The sequence below is a fragment of the Petaurus breviceps genome, unplaced genomic scaffold, assembly GCF_028583685.1.
Source record: "Petaurus breviceps papuanus isolate PSGF00001 unplaced genomic scaffold, PetGlider_PUasm1.0 175, whole genome shotgun sequence".
In the NCBI taxonomy this organism is placed as follows: Eukaryota; Metazoa; Chordata; class Mammalia; order Diprotodontia; family Petauridae; genus Petaurus; species Petaurus breviceps.
In genome coordinates, this window is record NW_027185764.1 from 9,471,217 (window position 1) to 9,484,333 (window position 13,117).

The window sequence follows — 13,117 nt, forward strand, 5'->3', positions numbered from 1 at the left end:
GTTTTTCCTGTTCCCTTGTCTGACTTCTGCATTTACTTTGCATTTTCTTCTCTGTGGGCACTTTGTAGCACCCCCCCCTCCCCGAAAGCTTCCTGAGGGGCTGGTTCATTTTTGTCTATGTGGACACATAGTAGGTCCCCCAGTTAAGTTTTTGTTGCATTAAATTGAATTTGACTCAGTTTATGCCCCTAAGGATCCTACAAAGTAGGAGAGCTGAACAAGTGTACTCCATATGTGTCCATATGAGTTGCAAAATATTATAAGAATTCAGAAGGAGAGATCATTTCATCTTTCAAAAAAAATTCATTTGTGAGAAATAGCTCGTTTCCCAGTGGTGCCTAATAAGTGAAGTATCTCCCTTATAATTATTAGAGTGATCATCGTCAGGGATGGAGAGAAAATGAAGGATATGGTCCAGGCAGGACTATGGGGACTTTAGCCCCTTGGGGTTAGAAACAATGTGAAGACCTCAAGTGTATTTTAACTCTTAGTTTTGTCCTAAATCCAAGCCTTGGAGGAAACTCTGAAGAAAGCTGAGGACTGAACTGCCCTTCTTTTTTTATTTGGAGTGGGGAAGGCAAGACAATTGGGGTTGTGACTTGCCCAAGGTCACACAACTAGTGAGTGTGTGAAGTGAGTGTCTGGGGCTGTATTTGAACTCGGGTCCTCCTGAGTCCAGGACCAGTGCTCTATCCCCTTTGTCTTGATGGTTGGTGGCCTTTGTGGTTCAGCCGAGTCTGATTTTGCTCTCCGTTTGTGCGTGTTTGTGTTTGTTTCAGCTGAGCTGATGGAGCGGGCTCCCCCTCTGTGGCCCGCTATGTACCCCCCAACCCGAAGCTCTCTCCAGCACGCTCACCAGCTCCAGCTGCTGTCTCACCAGCAGTTGCTACGGCAACACGAGTTGTACATCTTGCAGCAGCAAGCTGCACACGCCATGGAGCTGCAGAGGAGCGCCCAGCTGGTGGTGAGGCCTTCACATGGATATTTCCTGCCTTGGACCCAAACCCTGTTGGGGGTAGTGGGGCAGGCCCGTGCCAGAGAGAACCCTGTCAGAATAAAACTTAACCCCCAGGGCCCAGCTGCCGTTGCCTCTCAAAGAACCGGCCCTTGACAGGATCCCCTGGGGCCATTCACAAATCAGACACAGTCCAGTTCAGACTTTGAAGGGTGATTGCGTGAAGCACTCGTGTCCCTCATGGGGCATGCTAGCCACAGGAGAAGACTCCTAGGGGCTTTTCTGTTTCCTAAAGTACTGAGGTCTCAGAACCCTCTTTTAATACATGGAGTCTGGTGCCTCTCTTTCCCTTCCTCCCACCGATGCTTTCTCCAGTTAAATGCTTTGTTTAAAGGGACTTTTTTTTTCCTTTTTTAAAAAAAGGTAGATGTGTAGTTGAGGAGGGCCAAATTCACAGGCAGAGCACCCCTTTGGGCTGATTCCAGTGCAGTGCCCTCTGGGACTTAGTTTCCTTTTATATACCCAGACATCCCTTTTGGCTTTCCTTTGCTGTGGAGTTCATGTGTAGAGAATGGATTGGCTGCCTTTTAATTGTGCAATGTTCTTTTGCCTTCTGGCATGCCCTTCAGGGTGGGAATGGGAAAGGGTACTGAGCCCTTCCCTACCCTTACATGTGGGTAAGAGAGAGTACATACTACCCCATCTGCCATTTGTCATGGCTATTGGCGGGTATCTAGAGGTGAGGGGGCGGGGCCTGGTGGTAGCGCATGATTGATGTACAAAAATGGCTGCTATAAGAGCCTCCAAATTCTTGCTTTCCTTCTCCATGGGCAGATCAAGAGCCCAAGGAGGCTCTACGAGAGGTCCAGCTGCAAGGCTCTGCCTCCCTCAGTAGCTCAAGGGCCAGAGGGCCCAGGCAGAAGCTCCAGACTCTTGTTCCCTTCTCCCAGGGACATTCAGACTCAGAGCCTGAGGAGGTGTCCACTTACTTCCCAAATGAATGGACACCTTTCTAAGTGAGTCCAGTTCCAGAAATGTCAGATGTTGTAGTATATATGAGTTCTGAGAGGTAAATTTATAGTGTCTACAAAGAATTACTTCACCCAGGGGGAAATAAAATAAAATAAATAAAAATAAACATGTGGAAAATAGAACTGTGTTCCAAAAAGGTTTAGATAAAGTTATGGATGATAGGTTCATAATGAGTCTTTTGTGGGGAAGCTGAGGTGGTCAAGATGACCCTTTGAGCTGCCATCAGTGAGGTAGCCATTCCTCCCACAAACCATCTCTTGGTAGTTCCATCAGTAACAGAAGGTGGGACTGGGGAGAAACACTAATATGGCGGCTATCATGTCCTTAAGAAGAATAGAAGGAAGTTGGTAGAAATTCACCAACTTATTCTTCTTTCCCTGACTTCATGATACATTCTAAACTGGTCCGACTCATGGCCACGATACAGAATTAGATTCATGGGAGTTGACTGGGCAATGCCCTACCAATGATCCGCAAGCCCCAAGAAGAATGGTTCCTGATTATCGGAGGGAGCGCTTGAAAGAGAAGAGTTGGCTTAGCCTGACAGTCTTCTCCTTGGAGGGGAATTGCTCTTGGCTGTTCCGATTGGAACAGTCATTCTTATTACACGTCTTTAACAGAACAGTTACGTCATAGTCCCACAGAAGAGGCTGAGCTTTGGCTTAAAGACAGCAAGACCTGCTGTGAGCCGCCTTCAGCTCTGACCGGGTGGTGTGCTAGCTTTAACTGAGGGGTAGCATGTACGAGTAGATACCTTTTACCACTCCTGGGGTATATCTGAAAGCATGACCTCCCACTCAGAGGGCACCCTTTTTGTTAGTATCAGGCTGAGGGCTACCTTTTCAGTACTGGTGGTGACCTGAGTATATTGGGTAAGTGACTTCTAGTCCCCGCAGTACAGCTAATGATGTGTTTCTCAAACAGGAAAGGCTAAAGGTCAACGAACAGCGAGCAGAGATGGAAGAGAAAGTCTCCAAGCGGAGCCTGGAGAGTAGTAAACAGGGTCTCCCTTCCTCTGGTTCAGGACTTATCCACCGGAAGCCCCCCGTCCTCTCACCCAGCACTTCCACGTCCTACAGCAAGGCTGTGAGCCCACCGCCCTTATCCCCTCGTGCCTCACCTGTGACAGTGCTCAAAGCTAAGGTGATCCAGAAATTGGAGGAGACACCCAAGCCACCAGCTTACTCCTACCCCGCCACCCCTAGTTCTCACCCTTCTAGCCCTCCTCCTGCCTCCCCACCTCCGACCCCTGCTATTCCCCCCAAAGAGGAAGCTCCAGAAGACATAGAGAAGAAAGACTTGGAATTAGAGAAAGAAGCATCCAGCCCATTTCAAGATTTGTTTTCAGGTAAGAGATTCACACACCAAGTCATTTTCCCTTCTTTGGGACTATAACCTAGCAAGCGACCCAAGTTCTTCCTCATATCAGGTAATGCCCCGACATTGAAGCTGAGGTCTGACTATGGCCAACTGTCTCAGACTTCTGCGGCCCACCACCTTTTCTCCTGGCCCCCCTTCAAGTACTGCAAATCAGTCCTTCTCTTCCCTCAATTTCCCACACCCTGAAGTTGGTAACAGTTTGCAGAGCAGATAGGTTATGCGGGGACTCATCTCAGAACCAGAATATTCCATTCCTTGAGTTGGTCAGGGCACGTGATAATAACTAGGGCAGCCTAATTTTGGTATTTTGGGGAAACTGATTGTTCCTGGTACAAGGAATAGACAAGGGGCAGAAGATGAGTGAAGTTTCCAAATGTATTGACAAGTAGTCATTAAAACACCAGCAATGTCCTAGGCACAGTTGGTTGGTTTGGGTTTTTTTGGAGGGGAGGGCAGTGAGAGTGGGGAGGAAGGAATAGAAAATAAGTAGAAGACAGGATGGATAAGTGAGGAAGAACCTAGGTTGTGTTGCTGTTTACTGTTGTTTAATGTGACCCATGCTAGAGACGGAAACAGTCCCTGCCCAAGAATAGCTTCCATTCTATGACACAGAGAGGAAGGAAATACCTGTATTTCAACTACAGTATCTAATAATGAGTATGTCCCTATGTCTTTGGCAGAAATTCCTCCAAGATATTCATTCCAGTCCCTTCCCACTTCTTTTGGGAGACATTACCCATATCTCCTCCAGCCCACAGCAGCTTCTGATGCAGATGGGTTAGCCCCCGATGTGCCGTTACCTGCTGAAGGACCTGAACACATGGAGTTGTCCCCGGAGGATAAACCCCTTCATTTGCCCCCGTCCAAAATAGTAGAGACTCTCCAGGCCAGCCCTGAAGAAGAGCCCTTGGAGGAGAGGGTGAAGGCTGAGGTGGAGGAAATGGAAGAGGGTCAGGAAGAGCTCCCTGAGCCAAACCTGGAGCCACCCAGTCCCCTGTCCCCAGCAGCTAGGCCAGCTCCAAGCCCGGAAAACTGTAGTCATCTGTCACAACCAGGAGAGTCGATAGGCCCAATGGAGCAGGAGCTAGAGGAGATTCAGGACTGCCCACCAGAGTACCAGGTTGGGTCTTGCCCATCTGAAGTTGAAGCTGAAACTCGGGACGAGGCAAATGCTGGGCCAGAGGCCTCCTCCATTCACATGGATTATGAAGGCCAAGTAGATAAAGATGAGGAAGACCTCCCACGAGTGGAGCTTACAGAGGAGCTGAATGAAAGGCAAAGCCCTCCTCTGCCCAGCGGACCTGCACCCAGTGTGGAAGTGCAGGATGGGAGGGACTCTGGGTCCGGGGGACAAGAGTTCTTCAGCCTGCCAGCGGAGGAGGCAGGGCCAGTGCCAGCCAGCCCCCAGTACCCAGAAGAAGCCGTCCCCTGCCAGCTCCCACCTCTGGACATCAAGCCTGATGACCCATTGGCCGGTATGAATGCGTTGGTGGCCGCCACAGAGCTCCCGCAGGCCTACCCCCTGCTGAACACTGGTGGCGTCACCCAAGCCCTGGTGAACCTAGAGGTGGCTGAGAGCCTGTCCCTGGAGCAGAGCTTCCTTCAAGGCATCACTCTGCTGAGCGAGATCGCGGAGCTGGAACTGGAAAAGAGGAAACAGGAAGTTGAAAGTGAGTTGGGAAAGGGAGGATAACTTTTGGTTTGGGTTTGTATTTTTTAAAGCCAGGACTCGTCAGTGTCCCAGGATTGGAAACAGTTCTAGGTGGCCATTGGGTTGGCCAAAGCAGCTGGCTTGACCCTCTTAGATGAATAGTATCTCAGTTGTGTTGGCCATGGATTCCTTTGTGACTTTTAATCTTTCTGACTCTCAATATTCTTGTCCTAAGATGAAGAGGTTGGACCACATCTCTTACAGCCTGTGATCCTTTAAGTAACTCACTTTTTTTTTTGAAATTGCCCTTTCAATTTTATGCCTAAATCTTACTTCCTTTTACCTTTGCCCTTCCCCTCAACATTATCAAATCATAAGAGATCCTCTAGTCCAGGGGCCCTTGACTGTTATGGACCCCTTTGGCAGTCCTGGGCTCCTTTTCAAGAATGGTGTTCTTAAATGCATAAAATAAAACAGGATTACAAAGAAAACTAGTTCTATGGAAATACAGGGTATCCTAAAAGTGCAGTGTTTATGACTTTTGGAGCTTAAAATTGCATTAAAGACTTTTGGGACATTTGAGCAGCTACTAATACAAAAATACAAAATGTTTACTAAAATTATTAGTACTAATAAAATTACCATTACTGTTAAAATGTAATTTAAATTGAACATTTAAATTCATTATTATTACCAATAAAATTATTATTGAGATACTGAACAGCTACTAATACTAAAATACTAAATATTTACAAAATTTTTACTAATAAAATGATTTAAATCATAAAAGCTAAATAACCAAATAATTAAAATGATTATTATTTGTAATACAGTTTATCATTTACTAAAATAAAGTACTGGGGGTGGCTAAGTGGCACAGTGAATGGAACACTGGCCTTGGAGTCAGGAGGACCCGAGTTCAAATCCAGCAGCAGACACTTAACACTTACTAGCCATGTGACCTTGGGCAAGTCACTTAACCCCAAATTGCCCTGCTGTTCCCCCCTCAAAAAAAATACTGAAAAGTACTAAAGTGCTGAAAAACCAATTCATGGACCCTATGTGAAGAACCCCCTCTCTAAGCCTTCCTTATTTGACAGAGGAAGGAGCAAACCCAGAGGGGATGCATGGCTTTATGAGTGAGGGCCACACAACTGATTAGTGGCAGAACTGAGACCAGAATCCAGGTCTCCTGAGGCTTCATCTACTTGATCACAGTGACTCCTGAATTTTCCTCTGTTCTCCAGTATTATCCTCACCATCAGAAAGTGCATAATAACGTGTGAATTGTTTGTGGTACTCTGCTAGGTTGGCACAAAAAGAATCCCAGCCCTGTGCCCAGCTCAGAATCTCAGACACAGATCGTCTCTTTTCCTTGGAGTGCCCACCCCCCACCTCCTCTCTCAGGCCATACAAGTCCTGATTCCTGATTCCTCCCTGTCTTCCAGCCTTGTAGGGATACCTGTACTCCTTCCTTCTAAGTGATGTTCACTAACTACACTCCTATGAACTTAGCCCAGTGGGTCAATAAAAACATCAAGGCTTTAGCCAGTGACTGGCTTTCTCCCCAGGCCAGGGTCGCTTCTCAGCCTGCCTTTGCCATGTTGGGCACCATTGCTGTTTTTTGGGGGGGCCAATGTCACACAGCTAGTAAGTGTGTCAGGTGTCTGAGGCCGGATTTGATCTCAAGTCCTCCTGACTCCAGGGCCAGTGCTCCATTCACTGTGTCACCTAGCTGCCCCATACCATTATTATTTTTTAAAATAATATTTTATTTTTTCCCCAGTTGCATGTAAAAACAAATTTTTAATTTTCATTTAAAAAAATTTTTGAGTTTCAAATTCTCTCCCTTCCTCCTCCTTCCCTCCTAATTTGATAAACTGCCTGGGCATTATTAAGTCATTTGCCAGCTCTGTGACTCAGTTTCTTTATCTGTAACATAGGAACTAGTAAATAAGAACTCTATATTAGAGGAATTGTAAGAGGATGGATATGAGGCAGTGAGAGTGAATAAAAGTTAAAAATGTTTTCTAGCATAAGGCTGCATAAAATGACAATGATGGTGAGGTCTTCCTTTCCCCTGGTTTTGTGCCCCCACAGGTTTTCATGACATCCTAGAACCCGGTAGAGAATTCAGCTTAATTTGACCTTTGGGTTTCTCATTTGCTCACTCCAGTGAGCAGCTCAGTAGAGCGAATCACTTACTTCCCAGAGACTTCAGAGGGTAAAAATATGTGCAGTACGGTCTGAGGGAAGGAACAGTAGCCTAGAAGTCTAGAGCACATGTTCATTTATTTTACTGCCAGCACCTAGCCATGAGAGAGGTGATCCTGGAATAGTGGAGAGCCTGCTTCAGTCAAGAAGACCTTGGTATATGTCCTGCTTCTGACATATACTGGTTGTGTGACCCTAGGCAAGTCATTTAACTTCTTTGCTGCAGAATAACATTGACAAGAGTCCCCTAAACTAGCAAAATCATAGGTCCAGACCAATCTAGTAATGATAGAAGGAATATAAACAGACAAAAAAAATTAATAGTAATGATTTCATTTGGTTTTAGTCCAGGACTAAGTTTCGTATTCTTCCTCCACCCAGGTCCAGAAAGCTGCCCTGTGCGACCCACCCTTGAGAGCTTGCTAGCTGCTAGCACCCAGATGTTGATGGAGGTGCTCTCCAATCCGTTCATGGACCCTTTGAAGACCATCAAGTTGCCCCGGGAACTGAACCCTAATAAAAAGTATAGCTGGATGCAGAAAAAGGATGAACCGGTGAGGCCCTCTCTTTTGTTACTCTGCACCAGGCCAGAATTTTAGGCTTCCTCCCCTTCGGGACAAGACCCCTTACTAATAGTCTTTGCCCCTTTGACTGGAGACAGGAAGGGTCCAGGGCCTTGACCTTGAAGACAGCCTCTGACGTCTCCCCCTTGTCTTTTTTTTCCAAACATCTGTGCCCAAAGATGTACTCTATCAAGTCCGCCATTGAGAACATGGATGCCATGGAGCTGGACTATAGGATGAGGCTGGCCGAGCTCCAGCGCCGGTACAAAGAGAAGCAGCGGGAGCTGGTCAAGCTGCAGCGGCGCCGAGATTCTGAGTAAGTCCCTGGTCCCCTCCCACCCCGCCTTGCCTGTCTCGGCCAGCCTGGGCGGCTTTCTCCACCCCAGCTCAGGGGCTGCTTCCTGCACTGGGCCTCTTGGGTCTGGCTCCAGGGCAGGAGAAGGCATCTGAGAACGCACTGGCTCTCTTGTCTCTCGTCGTTAGGACACCATCTTTGCCTCGGTTCTCGTGGTGGTTCAGATTTAGCGGTTTGGCAATAGCAGGTGGCGTAGGCCTGTGTGCGCGCGCACAGTGTGCATGTGTCGTGTCTCCCCTGGTTAACAGCGAAGCTGTGGTTCTTTTAAAGGGAAAAACGTGAAGAGAAAAGTAGAAGCCTGGCACGAAGAGGCCCTGGAAGGCCGCGGAAACGGAAGCATGGATCGAGTGCTCTGTCTCCTCCTCTGGAAAAAGGGAAGAGTGACGGCAAGAGCGGAAAGTAAGGCTGGCACCTTGGGCCGGGGGCAGTGGCAGGGCGGCCACGCGGCGCCCTGTGGCGGGGGAGGAGCGCCTGGCGGGGATATGGTGTCCGGGCTGCCCTGTGCCAGTGCTCCTGGACGGTGGTTGCCAGTAGGCACGGGGTCATGTTACGGTTGTCTGGTAGTGTCGTCTCCCCAGCGAGGTTGCTGTGTGGCGTGGTGTCCTTGAGGTGACCAGGGCTCAGGCTGGCATGTGTGTGTGTGTGTGCTCCCTTTTAGAGAAGGGTCACTGGGCAAGAGAGAGTGAATGATGGGAAGATTTCCAGGCTGGTAACATTCAAGGTGAATGACAGGCAGGAGGACGGACCCAGCACTTCAGCACGCGTCTCAGCTCTAAGCAGGAGGAACAAGCCCAGCAGGAGAATGTTGGGGGCTTTAAGCAGTCTGAGGGGGCCCAAACTGGCCCAGCCTGCTTCCTTTGCTGCTGGGAGCTCCTCTTCATGCCCCTTTTCACTGTGGAGGGAAAGGCTGAGCCCAGGAGCCCTCCACCAGGGCCGCCCCACCCCGCCCCGCGCTGGGACAGCTCTCCTGACTCTGCCTGCCTGGGTCGCGGACCTTCACTTCTGCTCCTCACAAGCCTGGTCTTCCCTGATTGACCCCAGCGTCCAGCCTCCAGCAAGTCCACTCCCTCCACGTCCTCCTGCTGGCCAGCCCTTCCCCAGCTTTGGCTTGTTTTCTGCACGTCTGATACAGTGCTCCTGGGCTCCTCTTGTTGGCTGGAGAGAGCCCAGGCTTCAGTGGGTAGTGATGACCGCTCAGACCTGAGTTGGTTTGCTATAGTCTTGTAGTTAGCACAGGACATCCAAGCGCTGGCGAGTGAACGACTTCACCGGGGTGAGGGAGGGGAAGGTAGAATTGGGAAATTGTGAGGAAACAGGTTTTCTCTGGACTTCAAGGGCCTGCCAGAGCCCTTCTCTCAGCTGTCCCCAAAAGAAAGTAGGGAGGGACCTGTCTCAGTGAAGCTGGAATTTAGGTAAGTGGCTAGCAGGATCAGTGGAGGGCTAGGCTAGAACCTTCCCTGCTGTCCCTTGAGGTCTATGGGAACAGCCTAGTGATTAATCCAAGAGACAACAGGTGGGGTGACTTAGGTATCATTTCCATTGGAGAGATGCAGAGGTGGGCTATGTGGCTTGTTGTAGTATCTGTGGAAAAAACAATGGCAAGAGGAAAGATAGAAGGATGGTTATTTCATAAAGAAGTAGGCTGGCCTCCTGCTCCCTCCCTTCTGCCTACTGGAACCTTCCCGGCAAACCACCACATCCCCGGAGGCCAAAGAGCTGGATGGATAGAGGCGAAACTTTCTTATTAATGAGCAGCAGTGAATTAGGAAGGGGAGAGAGTCTGGCGACGGCTACAGTGACTTTATTGGAATTTGGGGAAATACATTTTCCCCCGAGATTTTTGACTAAACACAGTCAAAAAGTTCTTTCTTTTAGGTCCTCTTGTACTTCTGGTCACTCAGACAGATGAGCAGAGAGAAATGGTTCTTTCCTGGTGCAGATACTTTTTAGCTCTCCATCCTACTTTCCCTGGATCCTTGTGGATTCTACTCAACATTATAACTCAATCATAGCACATTTTGGGGGTGAGAGAGAGACAGACAGACAGAGACAGAGAAAGAGAGAGAGAGACAGAGAGAGAGAGAGAAAGGTAGGTGTGTGTGTGTGGACCCAAGCATGACTTTCTGGCATAGCTAGTTGACATGGGTGACAATTCTTTCTTCTCTGTGTACTTTCATTTCTTATTCCTTCTGATGGAATTTCCTAAAATTCCTGATGAAGAACCTAGCCCTTTGCCTTGGGTACACCCAACCTAAAATCTCTGACATCTCCTGGGAGATAGGGTTTTGCAGTATTTGAAAGAGTCCTAGATTTGGGATCACAGGAAGTGGGTTCACATCCTGATTCTACCATTATACTGCCTTGGGCAAGTCACCCAGCTCTCCGGAACCTTAGTTTTCTCATCTGGAACACAAGAGGATTGAACTAAATCATCACTAAGGCCCCTTTCAGCTCTAGAGTTGATGAGCCCTAAAAGCTGTGACTCAGTTTCACCCCAGTGCTCATAAAGAGCTCTTCCATACCAAGTAACCCCAGGAGAACTTAGCTCCCTCCTCAGGGGCCACCCAGTGCTCTTTGGCTCCAAGGGGAGATTCATCTGCCAACATTAAGTAGTAGCTAATGCTGGCTGACTGTGGGGGCTGAGGAGGGGGATATTACATGAACCAGTCACCAATAGTGCGTCTGGGTTGCAGGCTGAGCAAGTCTTTGCTGCTGTCGGAAGACTCTGAGAATGGAGAAGGGACGCGGAAGAGACACAAAGGATCAATTCCTGAGGACGAGGAGGATGTAGACAGTGGAATTGGGAAAGCAAAGGGGAGACACCAGAACTGGGATGACCATGAAGCCACATCAGGCTATTCAAATGAGGTTAGTAATCCAGGAATGTAATGAATGAAAAATATTGAAAAAGTACTAATTATGGACCAGGTATAGTTCTGAGCTGGGGATACAGATGTGAAAAGACAGTCTGCCTTCAAGGAGCTTATATCCCAATAAGAGAAGATAACACTTGGGAGGGAAATGGTGGCCAGGGAGGACTGGGCAGTAGAAGATGGTGAATAGAACATTGGGCAATTGATCAACATGTCTAAGAACTTTGATATTGTAGGATTAAGTGTGAACTGTGTACAACTCCCACCAGATGGAAGGCTAAGAGATGAAGCTTGCCAGTAGCACCGTAGATATAAATCTGGTCCTAGAGTCAACCTGAGTTCAAATCTGGCCTCAGACGACTTATTACCTATGTGACCCTGGGCAAGTTACTTAACCGTTGTGTGCCTCCCATTTTTTCATCTATAAAATGGGGGTGATAACAGTACCCACCTTCCAGGGTGATTGTAAGGCTCACATGAGATAATATTTGGGAAGTACTTTGCCAGCCTTACAGTGCTATATAAACACTCACTAGCTGTCATTAGCCCATCTCCTTCAGAACACTGCCTCCTTTCCCCTACTCCAGTTCGACACTCAAATCTAAGGGTAGATTTTTATATATTGTTAGTAAACTAGTGTTTGGTTAACTGTCTTATCATTCTGCAGATCTAAGAGAAGTATTTGATTTTATCATAATTTACTCTGTGAATTCTATAGGAGTAATCAAGAGAGTGCTAATCTTGATTTTCTTAACTCTGATGATGTTTAGAATCATCTCCCTTAAAGCCCTCTTCCCTAAGTCACCTCTTCCGTTTATCCTTCCTACATAAAATCCTTTGTAGGATGTATGGATTGGGTCGATTCCAAATGAGAACATAGTTATGTAGGTCTGATTCGTTATAGTAAGGAAGAATAATTAGCAAATTCACAGTCAGGGTTCTGTTTATTTAATTTTTTGTTATCATCATTTGTTCATTTAAATAATACCATAAATCTTCATTATAACCTTTAACATAAAGAGACTTAATTCTATTTCTTCCTATGGAATTCAGGCATATGCAAAGAAATGAAAATACATTTGCACTTACTTATAGACATCAGTGTCCTTAATCAACACAGAACATGTAACTTTAACAAATGGTCAACTTTAACCATAAAGTGGGAACAAGAATGTGATTGATTGAAATTTTTCTAAAAGGTCATTTTTGGGGGAGCTCTGTGCCTCAGCATAGTGACTTCATTATCAGCCGCCATGTTGTGTCATTCTGGACATTCCGTGTAGTAATCTGAATTGGTGGTTAGTACAGTCAGAATAACCGGACTGACTCTGCTGCGATCTGTTTAATTTCCTTGCTATCGGGTATATCGTGTTTGTATGTTTTTTTCTCCTTCTCTATGCCTCTTGTACTTCCCAGCTGAAGGTCATTACCACCTGCCCAGCTGTTGCCCAGCAGAAGTAACTCGTCCCTAAGAGATACTTGATGCAGACCGTTCGACCTTGATTCCTTGCCATGAAGGCAAATTGCAAAGGCCATGCCAGGGCCCCCATATCTGTATCTTAATGTGTGACCATGACTTCTCCTTTCCAGCTAAAGATCAAGAAGAAGAAGGTGGCCAGTGACCAGGAGCAGCTGGCAACTAAACTGGATAAGGCCCTGTCCCTCACCAAGCAAGACAAGCTGAAGTCACCCTACAAGTTTTCAGACAGTTCTGGGGGGAAGCAGAAAAGTAGTGGGGTTAGCACCAGGTACTTATCTCCCCATGACACTCTGCTGAGCAAGGAAGAGAAAAAAGCCCTGACCAAGGGCCTGAACCTATCCCTAAAACCCTCTAAAGAAGGTAAAAATAAATTCGCTGCCAAAATGAAGATGGAGGTGGGGCTAAAGGTCAAAAGTCAACTGAAAGTTTCCCACTCACCTGTGATATCGGAAATGAGCAGCTACTCTTACAGTAAGTAACCTGCCTGTTGTGTGTCCTTGTCTGGGCAGGGAGGGGCGGCTTCTCTCTCACTTTTCCTCTGTTTTCGTTCATTCTCTCTCTCTCTCTCTCTCTCTCTCTCTCTCTCTCTCTCTCTCTCTCTCTCTCTCTCTCTC

The 13,117-nt window shown here is 47.4% G+C and overlaps 1 protein-coding gene and 1 long non-coding RNA gene across 7 annotated transcripts in view; both read left to right on the forward strand.

Moving 5' to 3' along the window:
- LOC138158646 (uncharacterized) overlaps positions 1 to 13,117 on the forward strand; it is a 316,165-nt gene that overhangs the window by 257,666 nt on the left and 45,382 nt on the right. The window lies entirely within an intron of this gene.
- The window catches only part of TNRC18 (trinucleotide repeat containing 18), a 160,239-nt gene that overhangs the window by 103,883 nt on the left and 43,239 nt on the right, over positions 1 to 13,117 (forward strand). For all 6 annotated transcript variants that reach the window (XM_069084748.1, XM_069084749.1, XM_069084751.1 and 3 more), the window contains 8 exons: positions 780 to 964; positions 2,912 to 3,335; positions 4,048 to 5,037; positions 7,614 to 7,786; positions 7,975 to 8,111; positions 8,421 to 8,549; positions 10,844 to 11,018; positions 12,614 to 12,974. In XM_069084748.1, coding sequence (XP_068940849.1) covers positions 780 to 964; positions 2,912 to 3,335; positions 4,048 to 5,037; positions 7,614 to 7,786; positions 7,975 to 8,111; positions 8,421 to 8,549; positions 10,844 to 11,018; positions 12,614 to 12,974 — 2,574 coding nt within the window. The remainder of the gene's footprint in view (positions 1 to 779; positions 965 to 2,911; positions 3,336 to 4,047; positions 5,038 to 7,613; positions 7,787 to 7,974; positions 8,112 to 8,420; positions 8,550 to 10,843; positions 11,019 to 12,613; positions 12,975 to 13,117) is intronic.